Source organism: Passer montanus, unplaced genomic scaffold, assembly GCF_014805655.1.
Source record: "Passer montanus isolate IOZ18808 unplaced genomic scaffold, ASM1480565v1 scaffold280, whole genome shotgun sequence".
NCBI lineage: Eukaryota > Metazoa > Chordata > Aves > Passeriformes > Passeridae > Passer > Passer montanus.
Window position 1 is genome coordinate 1 of NW_024367484.1, and position 20,668 is coordinate 20,668.

The 20,668-nt window shown below is 54.3% G+C and overlaps 1 protein-coding gene, 1 long non-coding RNA gene and 1 other non-coding gene across 3 annotated transcripts; all 3 read right to left on the minus strand.

Moving 5' to 3' along the window:
• Window positions 1–3,803: 3,803 nt before the first annotated feature.
• Window positions 3,804–10,066, minus strand: LOC120504124 (glycosylated lysosomal membrane protein). The gene is made up of 6 exons (XM_039713310.1): window positions 9,938–10,066; window positions 8,843–9,100; window positions 8,464–8,646; window positions 7,907–8,125; window positions 5,491–5,768; window positions 3,804–4,118 (listed from the first exon to the last, which is right to left on the minus strand). Exons 1-6 carry the CDS (start codon window positions 10,004–10,006, stop codon window positions 3,950–3,952), a joined length of 1,176 nt encoding a protein of 391 aa, XP_039569244.1. The 5' UTR covers window positions 10,007–10,066; the 3' UTR covers window positions 3,804–3,949.
• Window positions 10,067–11,202: 1,136 nt separating this feature from the next.
• LOC120504123 lies at window positions 11,203–19,405 on the minus strand. Its single transcript, XR_005627951.1, has 2 exons — window positions 18,834–19,405; window positions 11,203–13,137 (listed from the first exon to the last, which is right to left on the minus strand). It is a non-coding gene; the product is annotated as an uncharacterized LOC120504123 (long non-coding RNA).
• Window positions 14,712–14,785, minus strand: TRNAR-UCU. The gene has a single exon. It is a non-coding gene; the product is annotated as a tRNA-Arg (tRNA).
• Window positions 19,406–20,668: the final 1,263 nt, after the last annotated feature.

A 20,668-nucleotide genomic window follows, 5' to 3' on the forward strand; every position in this document is an offset into this window, starting at 1 on the left:
TTTTGGGGTGCAGGTTCCTGCAGCAGTTTCGGGGTTTCTGCAGCAGTTTTGGGGTGCCTGTAGTAGCAGTTTTGGTGTTCCTGGGGGGTGTTGGGGTGCAGATGCCTGTAGCAGTTTTGGGGTGCCAGCAGCAGCAGTTTTAGGGTGCAGGTTTTTGTAGCAGTTTTGGGATGCCCGCAGCCACAGTTTGGGGGTTTCTGCAGCAGCAGTTTTGGGGTGCCTGCAGCACTTTTGGGGTTTCTGCAGCAGTTTTAGGGTGCAGGTTTTTGTAGCAGTTTTGGGATGCCCGCAGCCACAGTTTGGGGGTTTCTGCAGCAGCAGTTTTGGGGTGCCAGCAGCAGTTTTGGGGTTTCTGCAGCAGTTTTAGGGTGCAGGTTTTTGTAGCAGTTTTGGGATGCCCGCAGCCACAGTTTGGGGGTTTCTGCAGCAGCAGTTTTGGGGTGCAGGTTCTGCAGCAGTTTCGGGGTTTCCGCAGCAGCAGTTTTGGGGTGCAGGTTCATGTAGCAGTTTTGGGGTGCAGGTTTCTGTGGCAGTTTTGGGGTTTAGGGGCCGTGGGGGCACAGGGGGTGTTTGGGGGCACAGGGCTCTTTAGTGGCTCCGGTTTGGGGGGATCTAGGGGGATTTAGGGTTTATGGGAGCACAGGCGGTGTTTGGGGGGCACAGGGGGTGCTGAGGGCTCCGGTTTGGGGGGATTTCGGGCCGTTTCGGGCTCCGGGCACAGGCTGCGCACAGCGGGGGCGGGCCGTGCCCGGTGACTCAGGCAGGAATGTGCTGGCAGCACGCGGCGTTCCGGGGCCGGGGCCGCCGCCCGGGCACGGCCCCGCGGTCACTGCCCCGCGCCCGGTGACCCGGTACTGCCCCGGTACTGCCCCGGCACTGCCCCGGTACTGCCCCGGTACTGCCCCGGTACTGCCCGGCAGTCACTGCCCCGGTCCTGCCCCGCACCCGCTGCTCCCAGTGTGCCCCAGGGAGCTTCCAGTGCACCAAAAGCGGTACCGGGGCCGGTACCACAGGCGGTACCGGGGTCGGTACCAGAGGCGGTGCCGGGGTCCATACCGGGGTCGGTACCACAGGCGGTACCAGGGTCGGTGCCGGGGTCCATACCGGGGTCGGTACCACAGGCGGTACCAGGGTCGGTACCACAGGCGGTGCCGGGGTCCATACCGGGGTCGGTATCAGGGTCGGTACCGGGGTTGGTACCACAGGCGGTACCCGGGTCGGTGCCGGAGTCCATACTGGGGTCGGTACCGGGGCCGGTATCACAGGCGGTGCCGGGTCCATACCGGGGTCGGTACCAGGGTCGGTACCAGGGTCGGTACCAGGGTCGGTACCAGAGGCGGTACCAGGGTCGGTACCGGGGTCGGTACCACAGGCGGTGCCGGGGTCCATACCGGGGTCGGTACCGGGCTCCGGGCCGGCCCCGCCCCGCACACAGACCGCCCGCAGGGCGCTGCCGCCGCCCGGTGGCCAAAGGCCGGTACTGCACCCTGGGCTCCGCACATGCGCAGTGGCGCCGGCGCTGCCGCCGGTACCGGCACCGCGGGGCTGAGGGGCCCGGCCTGCCGCCGGTACCGGAATCCCGGGGCTGAGGGGCCCGGCCTGCCGCCGGTACCGGAATCCCGGGGCTGAGGGGCCCGGGCCTGCCGCCGCTGGCTCCCGGTGAGGAGCGGCCGCTGCCCCGCCCGGGCCGGCCCGAGCCCACAGCGCGGAGCCGCTGCCGCCTGGTGGTGGGAGCGCGGTACTGCAGGGGCCGCACGGGGGGCGCGGAACGCGGGGGGACCCGGGATGGGAGAGCGGGGACCCCAGACCCTCATCCTGCTCTGAGACCCCTCATTCTGCCCCCCAGGCCCCTCATTCTGCCCCCAGACCCTTATCCTGCCCCTCGGGATGGGGAGAGCGGCACCCCCAGACCCCTTATCCTACTCCCAGAGCCCTCAGTTCCCTGCTGGAATCCCAGAGCCCCTTCCCAGGGACCCTGCCCGCTTTCCCTTCCTGCCCTCCCGGGGCTGCAGCCGAGCAGCGGTTCCTGCTCTGCAGGGCTCGAAAGGAAGTTTGGGACTTTCTGCTGGTTTTGTTTTGTTTGTTTGTTCCTCTTTCAGGACACAGACCTCAAACAGTTCCCTCAGCAGGGGCAGATCCTGTGAGCAGGGGCAGATCCTGGAGCTGTGTCAGGGAGGTTTGGGATGGATTTAGGAAAAGTTTTTCCCTCACGGGATGGGCACAGCCCCAGAGCTCCAGGAGAGCTTGGACACTGCTCCCAGGCTGGGATTTTGGGGTGCAGGGACAGGGGTTGATTCCTGGGTGTCACCACGATATTTTTCTGGAAAAATCCCCTTGCCCAGGATCTTCTCCTGGGAAGCTGAGAAGCCTCAGTTTCTCTGTCTTTTGCTGCTTTGGAATGTGATTTGGAGATTGTTTATCCAACACGGGAATTGTTTTTACTTAATGGCCAATCACAGCCTGCTGTGTTGGACTCTGAGGAGTGAGTCAGGAGCTTTGATTATTCATTCTTGATAAGCCTTCTGCTGTATCCTTTCTCTATAGTTTAGTATAGTTTTCTTTAATACAGTATTCTTATAATATACTATATATTATAGTATATATAATATATATTATAGTATTTATAATATATTATAATATAGTGTAATATAATGTAATGTAGTGTAATATATATAATATATATCATTAATATAATATCATGTCATATAATACCATTAATATGATAGATTATTAATATAATATAATATAATATAATGATATAATATGATATAATATGATATAATATGATATAATATGATATAATATGATATAATATAATATTATAAATCAGCCTTCTGAGAACATGAAGTCAGATTCAATCATTGCTCCTCTGTCCTGGGGACCCCAGAAATGACCACAGGGAATTCTCAGTCCAGGCCCAGAGGCTCCCTTGCTCCAGCTGAGATCCAGCACCCACCAGGAGCTGCCCTCCTCCCCCTGAGCCCCAGGACAGCATTCCCACAGCAATCTGTGTCTAGAAATCACTTTATTTGGTTGCAGACAAGTGAGTGATGGAGAGCTCGGAGCCAGCAGGGCCCCAGCTCCCTGTGAGGAGCCCCAGGCCACGGGCAGCACCCGGGGTCCAGCCCTGGGGGGCACCCAGGGGCAGAATCCCGGCTGGAGCAGCCCCCCATGGCCCCCCAGGACACACCTGAGCTCCAGCAGCTGCTGGGAGGTGGCTCTGGGTGTCTCCCGTGTCCCCTGTGTCCCAGCAGGGAGGGGCAGCAGGAGACAGGCCCTGGCAGCAGTGGTTGTACCCCTGGGGGAGGAAGAGGAGGAGGAGAGGAGAAAGAGATGCAGAAAAGGAGGAGGAAGAGGAGAAAAGGAGGAGGACAAGAAGAAGAGAAGGAGAAAAGGAGGAGGAGGAAGAAGAAGAGGAGGAGAAAAAGAAGAAGAGGAGAAAGAACGAGAAAAGGAGGAGGAAGAGGAGGAGGAAAAGAAGAGGAGGAAGAGGAGAAAAGGAGGAGGAGGGAAAGAAGAAGAGGAGGAGTAGAAGAGGAGGAGGAGAAGAACAGGAGGAGGAGGAGGAAGAGAAGGAGAAAAGGAGAAGGAGGAGAAGGAAGAGGAGGAGGAGGAGAAGAAGAGGAGGAAGAGAAGAAGAGGAGGAGGAGAAGAAGAAGAGGAGGAAGAGAAGGAGAAGGATTTTCCTGACCAAACTCCCCCCATCGCTTCCCTTTGCTGCGTGGATCAGGAAAAATCCGGGCAGGGAGTGCAGGAGTGGCAGCGGGCAGGAGCAGGACACAGGCAGGGGTGAGGCTGGCACCTGCAAGTGTCACCCGGGTCCCCTCGGGGGGCAGAGGGGACGCAGAGGGGCAGCAGCAGCCACAGCCACTCCCGGGAAGGGAATCCGGGAATCGCGGGCGGGAGGAGCCGGGGGCCGAGGGGAGGATCCCGGGGGTCTCCCGGCCCCTCAGTTGATGGGCTCGTACTCGGAGTAGCGCCGTCTCTGTGCCAGCAGCAGCAGGCAGCTGCCCAGCAGCAGCATGGCCAGCGGCGTGCCCAGCGCCACGGCCGTGATGGAGATCACCAGCGGCGAGAAGGTGTCCCTGGGGGGCTGCCCAAAGCCCAGCAGCACCGACCTGCGGGGAGGGACACATCAGCACCCCGCGGGCTCTGTCCTGAGCCCGGGGACTGCCCAGCACAGAGGGTCAGGCCAGGATGAGGCTCCAAGGAACGGCTGTGGAGCCTTTCCTGCAGGACTGCAGGGGAACTCTGACTTGGGAATGGAGACTGTTAGTGAACAGAGAAACCCTGCGAGCTGCCAGTCCCCAGCCTGCACATTGTCAGTGACCAGGAACATCCCCTCAGACCCACACATCTTCAGTGACCAGGAACATCCCCTGAGACCCTCCAGACCCCTCTGCACACCTTCAGTGATCAGCAGCATCCCCTCAGACCCTCCAGACCCCTCTGCACATCTCCAGTGACCAGGAGCATCTCCTGAGACCCTTCAAATCCCTCTGCACATCCTTAGTGACCAGAAACTTCCCCTCAAGCCCTTCAGCACATCGTTAATGACCAAGAACATGCCCTCAGACCCCTCTGCACATCTTTAGTGACCAGCAGCATTCCCTGAGACCCTTCAGACCCTTCTGCACATTGTGAGTGACCAGGAACATAATTTCAGACCCCTCAGATCCCTCTGCACATCCTTAGTGACCAGGAACATCTCATCAGATCCCTCTGCACATCATTAGCGACCTGGAGCATCCCCTGAGACCCTTCAGACCCCTCTGCACATCCTTAGTGACCAGGAGCATCCTTCCAGACCCCTCTGCACATCATTAATGACCAGGAACATCCCCTGAGACCCTTCAGACCCCTCTGATCTGCACATCTTCAGTGACCAGGAACATCTCCTGAGACCCTCCAGACCCCTCTGCACATCTCCAGTGACCAGGAACATCCTTTCAAACCCTTCAGATCCCTCTGCACATTGCTAGTGACCAGCAGCATCCCTTCAGACCCTTCAGTGACAAGGAACATCCTTCCAGACCCCTCTGCAAATCATTAGTGACCAGGAACATCCCCTCAGACACTCCAGACCCCTCTGCACATCCTCAGTGACCAGCAGCCTCTCCTCAGACCCCTCAGCACATCTTTAGTGACCAGAAACTTCCTCTCAAACCCTTCAGCACATTGTTAATGACCAGCAGCACCCCTTCAGACCCTTCAGTACATCATTAGTGACCAGGAACATCCTTTCAGACCCCTCAGACCCCTCTGCACATCTTTAATGACCAGGAACATCCTTTCAGAACCTTCAGCACATCTTTAGTGACCAGCAACATCCCCTGAGACCCTTCAAACCCCTATGGACATCATTAGTGATCAGCAACATCCTTTTAGACCCTCCAGACCCCTCTACACATCCCCAGTGACCAGCAGCTTCCCCTCAGAGCCCTCTGCCCATCATTAATGACCAGGAAGATCCCCCGGAGCCCCACTCACCAGCTGAGGTACCTCCTCTCCTGGTACACCTGTCCCTCCTCGCCCCCAAAGGACACGTTGAGGGCGCTGACGGTGCAGCTGCTGTCCCAGCTGTCCCCAAAGAAGGCCTGGAGCACGCTGGCCCCGGGCAGGCTCCCGTTGGCCAGGGACAGCTCCCCAGCCCTGCACTGGATGCTGTCCTCGCGCCGCGGGCTCCGCGAGCCGTAGGCCACGGCCTTCCACTGCAGGAAGGGCAGGGGGGAGCTGCTGTTCGGGGAATCTGCGCGCAGGGACAGCACCTGGGGACAGACAGACAGACAGCGGGGTCAGCCTGGGACACACGGACAGCAAGGACAGCACCTGGGGACAGACAGACAGCAGGGTCAGCCTGGGACACACGGACAGCGGGGTCAGCCTGGGACACACAGACAGCAGGGACAGCACCTGGGGACACACGGACAGCAGGGACAGCCTGGGGACACACGGACAGCAGGGACAGTATCTGGGGACACACGGACAGCAGGGACAGCATCTGGGGACAGACAGACAGCAGGGACAGCCTGGGACACACGGACAGCAGGGACAGCCCTGGGGACAGACAGACAGCAGGGACAGCCTGGGACACACGGACAGCAGGGACAGCATCTGGGGACAGACAGACAGCAGGGACAGCCCTGGGGACACACGGACAGCAGGGACAGCCCTAGGGACACACGGACAGCAGGGACAGCATCTGGGGACAGACAGACAGCAGGGACAGCCTGGGACACACGGACAGCAGGGTCACCCCGGGGACACACGGACAGCAGGGACAGCCTGGGGACACACGGACAGCGGGGTCACCCCGGGGAACAGGGGCACAGGGATTCACGTGCATTCTGTTAATGGGTACTAATCTAGCTCATAGATTGAGATTGGATTAATATAAATTCTATTAATGGATGTTAATCTAACAGATTGATATTAGATAAATATAAATTCTGTTAATTGATATGAATCACATAGATTGATATTAGATAAATATAAATTCTATTATTGATATTAATCTAACAGATTGATATTAGATCAACTAATATAAATTCTATTTATTGATATTAATCTAATAGATTAATATTAGCTAGATTACTATAAATTCTATTAATTTATATTAATCTATGATTAGATAGATTAATATCAATTTTATTAATGGATATTAATGTAACTAATAGATCGATATTAGCTAGATTAATATAAATTTTATTAATTTACACTAATCTATCTAAGAGCAATCTATTGGACAGACTAATATCAATGAATAGACTAATTAATCAATCAGTTAACTGACTGAGGGCTGCCCTGGCTCAGCTGAAAGACGCTGGGGGTGTACTCGTCGTTGATGGACCACAGCACATTAGATATTCTATTAATTTATATTAATCTATCTAATATCACTCTATTAGCTAGACTAATACCAATGAACAGATTGATTAATTGATCAATCAGTTAACTGATTGGGCGCCGCCTTGGCTCACCTGGAAGATGCTGGGGTGTACTCGTTGTCAATGGAGTGCAGCATATTAGATATTCTATCAATTTATATTCATGTACCAATTAACTGACTGAGGGCAGCCTGGCTCACCTGGAAGATGCTGGGGGTGTACTCATCGTTGATGGATCACAGCATATTAGATATTCTATCAATTGATATTAATCTAATGCAAATCCATTGGATATACTAATATCACTGAATAGACTGATTAATTGATCAGTTAATTGACTGAGGGCTGCCCTGGCTCACCTGGAAGATGCTGGGGGTGTACTCGTCGTTGATGGACCACAGCATATTAGATATTCTATTAATTGATATTAGTCTATCTAAGATCAATCTATTGGACAGACTAATATCACTGAATAGACTGGTTAATTAATCAATCAGTTAACTAACTGAGGGCTGCCCTGGCTCACCTGGAAGATGCTGGGGATGTACTCGTCGTTGATGGACCACAGCATATTAGATATTCTATCAATTTATATTCATGTATCTAAGATCAATCTATTGGACAGACTAATATCACTGAGTAGACTGATTAATTAATCAGTCAGTTAAGTGACTGGGGCCCATTGTGGCTGACCTGGAAGATGCTGGGGGTGTACTCGTTATCGATGGATCGCAGCATATTAGATATTCTATCAATTTATATTCATGTATCTAAGATCAATCTACTGGACAGACTAATATCACTGAATAGACTGATTAATTGATCAGTTAAGTGACTGGGGCCCATTGTGGCTGACCTGGAAGATGCTGGGGGTGTACTCGTTATCGATGGATCGCAGCATATTAGATATTCTATCAATTTATATTAATCTATCTAAGATCAATGTATTGGACAGACTAGTACCACTGAACAGACTGGTTAATTGATCAGTTAAGTGACTGGGGCCCATTGTGGCTGACCTGGAAGATGCTGGGGGTGTACTCGTCGTCGATGGAGCTGTCGCGCTGCAGCCGCCGCGCGGCCCCTGCGGGCTCCACCGTGGCCAGCTGCAGCAGGAAGCGGGAGCCGTTCCCCCGCGGCGTCACCCCGGCCAGCAGGAACTGCAGCTGCGAGCTGTCTGCCGTGTGCAGCAGCCTGGGCAGCGCCCCGGCACGGCCCGCGGCCTCGTAGGCTGTCACCTGCGGGGGCACGGGGACAGCGAGGGACAGAGAGGGACAGAGGGACAGCAACGGACAGGGGACAGTGAGGGACACAAGGGAGAGGGACAGTGAAGGACAGAGGGACAGTGAGAGACACAGGTCAGAGGGACAGCTCCTGTCACCTGGATGTGTCCCCTGCCCCCTGGATGTGCTCTCTGCCCCCTGGACAAGTTCTCTTCGCCCTGGACGTGCCCCCTGGACACGTTCCCTGTCCCCTGGACAAGATCCCTGCCTCCTGGACGTGCCCCCTGCCCATGTCCCCAGCCCCCTGGACATGTCCCCAGCCCCCTGCCCATGTCCCCAGCCCCCGGGCACACCCGGAATGCCAGGCTGCCGTTGGAGAAGGCGCCGCCGGGGTCGGTGGCCGGGACCCCGCTGAGCTCGGCCGTCAGCGCCGTGTGGTTCAGGGTGTGGTTGAGGCTGTCCCAGGAGAACTCTGACAGGTCGTAGGTGGGGTAGAAGAGCTCTCCTCCAGGTTTGGCCTCGCTGAACTCGAACAGCTGCAGGGAAGGGAGGGGAGAGGGGTTGGGACCACTGGCAGGATGGGAGATCCGTGATCCACTTGAGGTAGAGCTGCCTCAGCCAACAGCTCAGACACTTCCCTGGATGGGAATGGGAATGGAGGGGATTTCCCTGGAGCTGGGAAGCTGCCCAGGGACCCTCTGCACCCCCAGAGCAGCCGCTTGCCAGCAGTACCTTGGTGAAGACCACGGCTGTGGAATAGACCACGCTGTCGGGAGGGTCGATCCAGATGGCTCCAGCAGGACTGGGTGACAGCAGCTGGGTCCAGTTGACCCTCAGGGCACTGCTGGGGCTCTGCGTGGCCACCAGGAGCACAGAAGGGGCCCCGATGCTGCTCCACACGTAGTGCAGGGTGTCCTCAGGCCCCACTGCCCGCACGTGCAGCAGGTTCACAGAGGAGCTGTTCCAGCCAGGGTTGTACTCCATGGACACCTGCGGGGCAGGGACAGGGCTGGGGGTGGCTCTGACCCCTGCAGGACAACCCCAGTGTGCCGGGAGGATGGGACATTGCAGCTGCCTCTGCTCCCGTGACTCTGCAGCCCTGGTGTTGCTCAACACCTCGGTCAGCATTTCACAGCTTTGAACTGCTTCCCTTCCTAAAGGCCCTCCCTTCCACAGCCCCCTCCCTTTCACAGCCCGTTCCCTTCCCATCCCATCCCACGGCCATGCTGGTCCCACTGCATTAGGACACAGGGCAGACGAGGGACAGACACGGGCTGCCCTGGGACATGTCCCTGCAGGACAGGGGGTGGCAGGGCAGGGTCACCCAGGACACAGCGAGGGCTGCTTCAGCTCCAGCCCCACGTGGGAGCCCCGTGTCCCCTCAAACCCCTCAAAGCTGGGCCCCAGCGGGACCGGGGGGTCCAGCCCAGCCCCTGCTGTGGGCAGCACCCCGCGAGAACACAAACTATCCCAAAAGTTTCTATCCCACAAACCATCCCAAGAGTTTCTATCCCACAAACTATCCCAAAAGTTTCTATCCCACAAACTATCCCAAAAGTTTCCCCTCAACATGAGCAAGAACTTCTTTACCTTGAGGGTGGCAGAGCCGCCCTGGGCGAGCACGGAGTGTCCCCCCCCACCCCCCTGGATGTCCCTGTGCCACCCGCTCTGGGTGAGCCCCGTGTCCCGGCTGGGCATCCCGAGATCCCCAGGAGGGGACACGGGGGGCTCAGCCACCGCCGCAACGCGGGACGAGCTCCGAGCTCCGCACCCGGCCCCGGTACCCCCGGTAACACCGGCAGCCCCGGTACCCCCAGCCCCGCTCACCTTCCGGCCCCGCTCGGCCCCGGCCGCCGCCAGCAGCGCCAGCAGCGCCAGCCCCGCAGCGGCGGCCATGGCGCGACCGGCCCCGGCCACGGCCCCGCCCCGGTACTGCCCCGGGACCGCCCCGGTACTGCCCCGGGACCGCCCCGGAACCGCCTCGGAACGGCCCGGGCACCGCCCCGGCACTGCCCCGGGACCGCCCCGGAACGACCCAGGGACCGCCCCGGGACCGCCCGGGCACCGCCCCGGAATGACTCCGGGACCGCCCAGGGACCGGCCCGGGCACCGCCCCGGTACCGCCCCGCGCGGTGCAGGAGCCCTCGGGAGCGGCGGTGTGTGCGGGATGCGGATGGATTCAGGAAACACTCGGGGTTTGCCGCTCGGCTTCTGCCCCGTGTGCGCTGAGCCCCTCCCGAGCCTGGGCGGCAGAGACCCCCCCATGGCCATCATCCCATCCAACAGAGATCCCCCGATGTCCATCATCCCATGGAGAGGAGACCCCCACTTCACTGTCAGGGCAGTGGAGACCCCCCTCCTTCATCATCCCTTCCAGCAGAGACCCCCATGGCCATCATCCCATCCAGCACAGACCACCCCATGTCCATCATCCCATGGAGACCCCCCCTCCTTCATCATCCCATCCAGCAGAGATCCTCATCTCCCTCCCCCAGGGCACCTGAGACTCCCCAAGTTCATCACCCCATGGAGACCCCCACTTCACCGTCAGGGCAGTGGAGACCCCCCTCCTTCATCATCCCTTCCAGCACAGACCCCCACGTCAATCCAGCAGGACAAGGCAGACCCCACTTCACCGCGTGGAGCTTCTGAACCTTTGGGGTCTCTGAAGCCTCAGCCGTGGCCTCTGGAGCACCCCACACTCCAGAGACCACTCACTGTCACTGCCCCATACTCTGGAGACCCTCAGAGACCCCCACCCTCAACAGAAACCCCCACTTCCATCCCCCAGGAGGGCAGTGGAGACCCCCCTCCTTCAGGAAACTCCATCACCCCATTCCCCAGGGCTCCAGAGACCCCCCAGACCACCCCAACATCCAGAAACCCCCCACCTTCACTGCTCCATACTTTGGAGACCCCCAAATCCCAGAGAGACCCCACCCCAGGACACCAAAGACCCCCACCCTGCCCATGTTTTTGTTGCCCCCTGAAGTGCAGCCCCCATCCTTGGGCTCCCCAAGGCTCCTGGTGTGGGCACAGACCCCTCAGAGCCCCCAGCCTGGGGGGTTTTGTCCCCCCACCATAAACAATCATCCAGAAATGATTAATTTATTTAGGGATAAACCTAAATAAACCTGAACCCCAACCCCTGGGAGCTCCTGGGGGAGGCCAACACCTCCTCCACCCTGATCCCTGCTGGATCTGGGGTGGCTCTGGGAAGCCACAAGCGTTAAAAATTCCTGGAGGATCAGGGGCACAAAACGTCCCCCCATGTCACAGCCCCAGTTTGGGGTGGGTGGTGAATGGGGGGAGGCAGAGGTGTCCAACCTGCTGGGTTTTATTGTCCATGGGGCAGGAGGAACACCCAGAGCTCCTGGGAACGGAGATTCCAGGGGAGGATTCCACCATTTTTGGTTGGTTTTAGGGACGGCAGGGGAACATTCCAAAGTTTTTCTTGGTTCTAGGGTTGTCAAACAAGCATTCCATTGGTTTTGTTGGGTTTAGGATTTCCAGAGGAACATTCCACCATCTTTGCCAATTCTAGGGTCACCACGGGATCAATCCACCACTTTTGTTGGCTCTAGGGTTTCCAGAGGAACATTTAATAATTTTTTTTAAACTCTAGGGTTGCCAGATAATTCCACCATTTTTGTTAGTTCTAGGATTTCCAGAGGAACATTTAATAATTTTTTTTAAACTCTAGGGTTGCCAGAGGATAATTCCACTATTTTTGTTAGTTCTAGGATTTCCAGAAGAGCATTCCACCATTTCTGTATGTTCTACGGTCACCACAGGACCATTCCACCATTTTTGTTGGCTCTAGGATTTCCAGAGGAACATTCCACCCTTTCTGTCAGTTCTAGGATTTCCAGTACACCATTCCACTTTTTTTGTTGGTTCTAGAGATACCAGAGGAGAGTTCCACAATTTTTTTTTCAGTTCTTGGGTTCCAGAGGAGCATTTCACTATTTCTGTGGGTTCTGGGGTCACCACAGGACCATTCCACCATTTTTGTTGGCTCTAGGATTTCCAGAGGAGAATTCCACCCTTTTTGTCAGTTCTAGGGTTGCCATGGGATTATTCCATTGTCTTTGTTGGTCCTAGGGTTGCCATGGGATCATCCCACTGGTTTTATTTGTTTCTAGGGTTGCCATGGTAGAATTCCACCCTTTTTGCCAGTTCTGGAGTTGCCAGAGGGGCATTCCACCCTTTTTATTGGTTCTAGGATTTCCAGGGGAAGCATTCCACCATTTCTGTCAGTTCTAGGGTTGCCATGGGAGTATTTAATATTTTTTTTTTAAATTCCAAGGTTGCCGTGGTAGAATTCCACCCTTTTTGCCAGTTCTAGAGTTGCCAGGGGAGCATTCAATTTTTTTTTTGGTTGGTTCTAGAGATACCAGAGGAGAATTTCACCTTTTTTTTTTTTCAGTTCTACAATTTCCAGAAGAGTGTTTTACCATTTTTGTTGGCTCTAGGGTTACCAGAGGAACATTCCACCATTTCTGTCAGTTCTAGGGTGGCCATGGGATCATTCCAGAATTTTGGTTGGCTTCACAGGGTGACGTTTGGGGATCTCAGAGACAAATTCTCAAATTCCCTCCAGATGGGGATTCATTCCTGGGAATCTGATGCTACCTGAGGTCTGGAGGGGTAAATATGAGATTCTATGCCAGCTCCCTCTTCAGTGTAGGGCATCCCAAACATCCTTTTTGTTGGGAATTTGGAATATTCTGGGGTAGAAAGCAAAATCTTCCTGATTCTGATTCTGAGTGTGGGATAATTAGCAGGGAACTGATTTTTAACTGCATTTGCACAAGTGGTCATTGCCAAAAACCCAGGAAGAACATCCTGCAGCAGTGACAGGACAGGTGTAACTCCATGTTTCTGTCCTAATTCCTCAATTATCCTCACCTTCCCCAGCAGGTTTGGCTGATTTTTTTCCTTTCCAAGTGAGAATTTCTCCTCTTGCAGGGAGGACAGGGATCCTCACACCTCCTCACCTCATGGGCAGCACAGCTGAGGGTGACCTGGTGAGATAAAAGGGGAGCTGAAGGCTTGGGAAGATTATGGAACCCATGGAAAATCTGGAAAAGCCAAAAAGGAGCTGCAAAAGAAGCCAAGGGAGACCAAAAAAGTGCAGCTGAGAGAGACTGGGAGCTCTGTGTCCTCCTCACACAGGTGAGGTGATGAACAGAGCTCGTCCCAGACAAGCAGGGACAACTCTGGTGCCTGAATTTGGGGGTCACGGGGGTCTCTGAACCCAGGGTGTCCCTGAACCTGAAGGTTGTGGCACTCTGGGGTTCCCAGACACAGGAGAACACACCTGGATCTGCTCCTGAGCTCTTCCACACTCATGGCTGGGGAGAAGGAGCTCCAACCCCTCCCCAAGGAACCACAGCTGAGCTGGAATCAGTTTTATTGCTGCCTCTGTCCCAAAATGCAAATGAAGATATTTCATTCTCCATTTGCTGATGGCAGGAGTGATTTTTTGCAGAATCTGCTCTTTCTCTCCCCATTCCTACCAAATTTACCTTTGGGTGTGTCCCACTCACTGCCCACATATTTTAAATTTTTCAGAATAATCTTCTGGCTTTTTCCCCCTGGAGGTGATGGAAATGGCAATGACAATTTTGGAAATTACAATTTTCCCAGGATGAACATGGGGGCAGAACTTCCAGCACCACCAGGGCCTGGTTTTCCCAAACAGGCTGAGCTTCAGCATTTGCACAGATACAACAAGGAGAAAAACAAACAAGCCAAGCCCAAAGCTGGAGATGGACTGGTTTTCCTCTGGAGACCAGAAATCCAGTCAAGGAGAGCATCCTGGGATTGGCAGGTGTGCAGAGAGCTTGGAGTCATGGAATGGTTCGGGTTGGGAGGGACCTTAAACATGTCCAGTGCCACCCCTGCCATGGCAGGGTCACCTTCCACCATCCCAGGGTGCTCCAAACCCTATCCAGCCTGGCTGTGGACACTTCCAGGGATGGTGCAGCCATGGAATCATCTGTGCCAGGGCCTCGTTGCCCTCACAAGGAACAATTTCTTCCCAATATCCCATCTAACCCTGCCCTCTGGCAGTTTAAAACCATTTCAGAGTACAAAGGTCCAGGCAGGGAGCACTGAGTTACCCAAATTTACCAAGGTGGACACTCAGATCAGAAACCTACATTTCTTTGGCCACACATGTGACAAAATGACCCCATTCATCACAGGAAATGCCACCTGAAGGTTCTGACCCGCTTCCCTCCAGCTGGGCCCTACTGGAAAGGGCAGAACATCCCTTAGGAAGAAGGAATCAAAAATGGGACAGTGCTGGGGGGACATGTGGGGTTAAAACACCTGCTTGGAGGAGAAACCAAGGGGAACAAGGGAAGGGAGAGACGATGGAGGAGAAATGCCTGGAGAAGGGAGCACAGGGATGTTACATCCATCAGCTGTGCCAGGAAAAGTGATTCCCTCCCCATGCAAACCCTCGGGGGTGTTATAAACCTAAGGGATCGCGACTTGGGAGGGAAATGGCACTAAAATAAAAGAGACACCTGCCTGGAGATCATCTCTGAGGGAAATGGACCTAAAATAAAAGAGACACCTGCCTGGAGATCATCTCTGCCGGGACTCGAACCCGGAACCTCTGGATTAGAAGTCCAGCGCGCTCGTCCATTGCGCCACAGAGACCTCACCGTGAGGGGAGCGTCGGCTCCAGAACTGAAAAATCCACAGCGCCCGCAGGGTCCGGCGCCCATCGACACCCCCCTGGCACAGCAGCACCTCCAGAGTCCCCTCCCTGCGCAGGGACAGGCAGGAATAATCCCAGGGATGATCCGTATCTGGCTCGGCAGCAGGGATGCAGCAAAAAGCTGGATGCAGGCTGGTATCCGCCTCTCTGGCAACCTTTCCGCAGCATCCCCGGCGCTCTGGGCAGAGCTAAATCCTGGAGCAGAGTTCCTCGCTGCATCCCAGCAGCATCACAGCATCCTCTCCTCGCTGCAGAAGGCAAGGGATAAAGATGAAAGAGGATTTAGCTCAGCGGTGAGGGGAGCTCTGCTTGTCGGCGTGGAAAAACGAGGTTTGAGCAGAGGAGTGAAAGGGAAAGCAGCTACCGTGGGTTTCCTTTCAGCAAGCTGTCAGTCAGGGGTTTAATGAAGAAACATTGGGGGAAAATTGAAGACAAATGTCAAAACAACAGGAAAGGTCCATTTACAGCCACTGACCTATTAACAATGGATCAGACTCTGGCACCGAGTCGCCGCTGGGAATTTGGAATCCCCGAAAGGAACGAATGTCAAGCTGGGAACAGCACATTTGGAACGCGTGAATGGAACGAATCTCAGGCTGTTGTTCTCTCCCAAACACACCCCCGATTCCTGTGCAAGGGGAGATGTTAAGTGCAATCCCAAAAGAAGAATTCCCTGAGACAGGGAGCTTTTGACTTGAGGTCAGTGTGAGCTGAAGCTCAGGCAGCTCTTCCTGTGGGAGAACAGCCCAGAGCAGGAATAAAGAGGAGATCCTCCCCCAGTGGAACCAGAACCTCAAAATTGAGGATAAAGCCCTCCAAACACCCGTGTTTAGATGGTGAAGACCACACCAAGTGTGTTCAAGCTCCTGCTGCATCCCTGCTTTCCTCAGTGCCTGTCCTTCCTGCCTCAGGCTGGGGCACCTCTGTGCTCATGGCTAAAATCCCATTCTGTGCCAAATCCCTGCCTCCCTCGAGGGCTGGAAAAGACCTGACTCTGCCCAAAGTGAGCAGAGAAGTTGTGTGGTGCTGAAGAGAAGAGGCACAGCACTGACAACCTCAGCACACCTAATGCAAACCCAAAGGATTTGGTGATCCTTTTACTCAAGGAAAGCTTTACGGTGTTCTTGACAGTAAAATTCACTTTGGAGTGGTGGGAAAGAAGGCAGGGGTTGAACTTCTAAAAGAAAAACCCTTCCTGCTGCAAAAGATAACCCAGTGAATTGATAATCCTTGAAATAAATTCCTCTGTGAACCAACTGTGATCACACTGGGACCTGGAGAAAACTCAAAAGCCTAGAAAACACCCATCTGCAGAGTGACCAAAGGCTGTGTTTAAAAATGTCACAGGAAAAAAGCTCTAAAGGATGAGAAAAATCTCCCACAGCCCTGGAAGACTGTGTGCTCCTCCTGGGGGATGAAGACACCAGCTTTCAATATGATTTTGGGAGGCTGCACCTCAAGAGTGCCTGCTTTGAAGTGAGCAGCAAGCAGAAAATCTGGAGCTGATGAATGAAACAGCAGAAACTCTCAGAAGAATGGCTGTGGCTCTCTGGGCAGCCACGTCCCTGGAATCAGAGGTTTGAAGGGATTCCTCCTGCCTGGAGCTCCCCTCAGCCCTAATTGCACCAAACTCAGGAAATGACAAGGAGTCTGAGCTGATGAAAATGCCACATTTCTGTCAGAGGAGCAGCAGCACTGCCAGCAAAGCCTCATCCTCCTCCTCATCTTCATCCCAACACGCAGCTCTGGAGGCCTGGGGGCACCTGCCAGGTGTTTCTGTACCTTCAGCCACCCTTCAGTCTTCCCTGAGCTCCCAAATGTTCCTCTGCTCCCTGGAGATTGACAAATTTGGGAAGCAGAGACTGGAGGGAGCAGCACAGAAATCCCTACAGAGGTGGGACTGCTTTGTGGTATCCAGAGAAAGGTTTTACACTAAATATAAATATATTATAAATATAATATATAATTATATTTATGATATTATATATATAATATGATATAAACTATAAATGCAAGCACCCAATTCCCCAATAAAACCCTCTCCAGGAGCCACCAAGCTGTGTGACTTGAGGCCAAAAATCCACTTACACCTGTGTGATGGTGCAGACTCTCCCAAAAATCCTTACAATAGGTATATTATTATTTTTTCCTAAATTTCTAATGAGCCAGGAGCAAGGATGCAGTGGCCCAGGGTGAACCCAGAGAATTTACCACCTCATGAACAGCTGGGAAAGGCCTTTGGGAAGACAAAACTCTGAGCAATTTGATGACTGATGGAGCTTTCAGATCCATATCACCTGAAGCTGCTCCAGGGCAGCATCACCAGTGTTGGGAAATCCAGAAATCCTTTGTACACTGAAAGAAACAGCAACAGAAAAACCCTACAGAAAGTCCCTACAGAAAGATATTTTTGCATCCCAGGCTGAAGCAAAAACCATCAGGGATAAAAGCAGTGGAGAGAGGTGCTGATGTTCCTGGAGATAATGTTGGATCTCAGGCACAAACTGGAAAATTCTAAACGGGCCTTGATTATAGAATTAAGGGATGGTTTGGGTGGGAAGGGATCCAGGTTGATGCCTTGGGTGGGAAGGGATCCAGGATCACCCTTTGAGTGGGAAGGATCCAGAATGATCCTTTGGGTGGGAAAAGATGCAGTATCATCCTTTGGTGGGAAGGGATCCAGTGCTGGGGAAGATGAGACAGGAAAGCCTTATAAATATGATTGTCTGGCAAAAGATTTTGAGAATATGGAACCTGTGAGCAAGATTGAAATGAAAGCAAGCTTTGAGATACCTTAGTTACTGAACAACTGGAGAACAATGGAATGGCTGGCTGAAGGTAATCTCCTTTTGATGGAACAATACACGCTGCTTGCAGACAGGTCCAAGGGTCAGAGCACACCCTACTAGCTTGGCAGAAAGGGTGCAAAGAGTCGTTTTTAGGGTTTAAAATGTAACACAGTATGGTAATGTAATGATTCTTAGAGGCTGTATGTAAATGCTGTAAGATTTGTATCTTGTATTAGATTGGTTAGTGAGAATTAGAATATTCAACACAGAAGATTTATTGTATTGTAACGGGAACCATTTGTTCATTCTCTCTTTACCACGCTCTTGCATTCATTCTCTTTGCTCTTCCTTGCTCTCTCATTCCCTCTCTCTCTTTGGGGCCTGCTCCGTGCTGCAGCTGGCAGCTCCAAGCAGGGCCCCTGCAATAAACCACAAATCCCACGACCTGGCTTCAGAGATCTCTCATTCCTGTCTGTCCCGACCGTTCTACACCCTGCCACTCCTACAATCCAGGGTGGGAAGGGATCCAGGATCATCCTTTGGGGTGGAAATGACCCAGGGCGATCCTCTGGGTGGGAAGGGATCCAGGATCACCCTTTGGGGTGGAAATGATCCAGGGTGATCCTCTGGGTGGGAAGGGATCCAGGATCACCCTTTGGGGTGGAAATGATCCAGGGTGATCCTCTGGGTGGGAAGGGATCCAGGATCACCCTTTGGGGTGGAAATGATCCAGGGTGATCCTCTGGGTGGGAAGGGATCCAGGATCACCCTTTGGGGTGGAAATGATCCAGGGTGATCCTCTGGGTGGGAAGGGATCCCCCCTGGCCACGGACACCTTCCATGACCCCACGTTGCTCCAAGCCCCGTCCAGCCCAGCCCTGGACACTTGCAGAGATGAGGCATCCCTGGAATAACCCCTGCCAAGCCCTCTCCGCCCTCACAAGGAGGAATTTCTTCCCAAAATCCCAAAACCTCCCCTCCTCCATTTTAAACCCGTGCCCTTTGTCCCACACCTTCTCCAAAGTCCCTCTCCAGCGCTCTCGGAGCCCCTTCAGGCGCTGGAAAACCCTCCCTTCCCACCGCCGCCATCTCCTCCCCTCAGCGTTTCACTTTTCCGAAGTTTTCTTTACTGAACTCCCCTCACGCGGGCGCTTTTCCCGCTCCCCTCACGGCCCGTCCCGCGCAGGCCGCGCCTCACCCTCAGGGCTGGCCCGGCGCCGCCGCTCGCTGCTCCGGGGCTGCTGCACGGGGCTCCGGCTGTTCCTCGGTGTTCCCGGGGCTGCTTCTCGGTGTTCCCGGGGCTTCACGGTGCTCCCGGGGCTGCTTCACGGCGTTCCCGGGACTGGCTCACGGTGCTCACGGTGCTTCCAGGGCTTGGTTCCCGGTGTCCCCGGGGCTCCTCGGTGTCCCCAGGGCTTCCCGGGGTTGTTTCCCGGTGCTTCTCGGTGTTCCCGGGGCTGTTACCCCGTGTTCCCCGGTGTTGTTTGCCGCTCTTTTGCGGGGTTGTTCCCCGGTGTTGTTTGCCGGTGTTTTGCCGGGTTGTTCCCCGCAGTTCCCGGTGCTCCCCGCTGTTGTTCCCGCAGCAGGAGCCCCAGGCCCGGCCGTGCCCGTCCCGCCCCGCTCCTTTGTGCCGTGCCCGGCCCTTTCCGCCGGGCCCCGCCGGGTTTCCATGGGGACGGCGCCGGCCCGGACAAAGGCCCGGGCAGCGGGGCCGGAGCGGGGCTGGACCGGGGCAGCGGGGCCGGAGCCAGCGGGGAACGCGGGCCCTGCCCCGGCCAGGAGCCGGGGAGACCCGCCGGGACCCGCTGCGGGATGCTGGGATCCACTGGGGGATGCTGGGATCCACTGGGATCCACTGTGGTATACTGGGATCCACCATGGGATACTGGGATCAATTGGGATCCACTGTGGGATACCGGGATCCACCGGGGGGATGCTGGGGTCTGTGAGGAGCTCTCGGGATCCACTGAGAACCACTGGAGGCACTCGGATCTGAGAGGAGCCGCGGGGATCTGCTGGAATCCACTGGGATCCGCTGGGAGATACTGGGATCTGCTGGGACATGAGAGGAGCCGCGGGGACCTGCTGGGATGGGCTGGGATCCACTGGGAGAAGCTGGGATCCACTGGGGGATACTGGGATCTGCTGGGATCTGAGAGGAGCTCTCAGGATCCACTGGGACCCACTGGAGGCACTGGGATCTGCCAGGAGCTGTTGGGATCCACTAAAGGATACTGGGATCCACTGGGAGAAACTGTGTTGCACCAGGAGATACTGGAATACACTGGGATCTGAGAGACGTATTGGGATCTGCTGGGACCCACTGGGGGGCACGGGGATCCACTGGGATGTGAGAGGAGCTCTTGGGATCTGCTGGAATCCACTGGGAGAGGCTGGGATCTGCTGGGGGATACTGGGATCCACTGGGAGATACTGGGATCCACTGAGGGATACTGGGATCTACTGGGAAAGAATAGGAGCTGTTAGATCTGCTGGGAGATACTGGGATCCACTGGGGGATACTGGGAATATAATGGGAATAAATGCTGTATAATAGATTATTATATTATATTATATTATATTATATTATATTATATTATATTATATTATATTATATTATATTATATTATATTATATTATATTATTATATATTATATATTATATATTATATATTATATATTATATATTATATATGGGAATATATTATATATTATATAGTATATATTCTATATTATATATTATATATAATATATGGGAATATATTATATATAAGGGAATATAAACCAGGCTGGGACAAAAATTGATGCATTTAATAATGAGATTTCTGAATTTCTCACCTGCTGACCTCAAAGCTTTGTGCCAAGCCAATATTTACTCCTGCTCTGCAAACTCAGGGAGTTTGGGGTGCTGTGGATGTGATCACCAAGCCTTGCTGACAGCTCCATTTATCACAGAGCAGATTTTGGAGTTTGGGCTGGGCAGAATTTCCCCCCCTCCTCATTGGTTGTGTTTTATTCCCGGTGAAAAATCTCC

Excerpts from the sequence above, each read along its gene's own strand:
- LOC120504124 (XM_039713310.1), bottom strand. The coding sequence starts at position 10,006 with ATGGCCGCCGCTGCGGGGCTGGCGCTGCTGGCGCTGCTGGCGGCGGCC. Across the intron at positions 9,101-9,937 it reads GGGCCGAGCGGGGCCGGAAG|GTGTCCATGGAGTACAACCC; the intron begins GTGAGCGGGGCT and ends CCTGCCCCGCAG. Across the intron at positions 5,769-7,906 it reads ACACCCCCAGCATCTTCCAG|GTGCTGTCCCTGCGCGCAGA; the intron begins GTCAGCCACAAT and ends GTCTGTCCCCAG.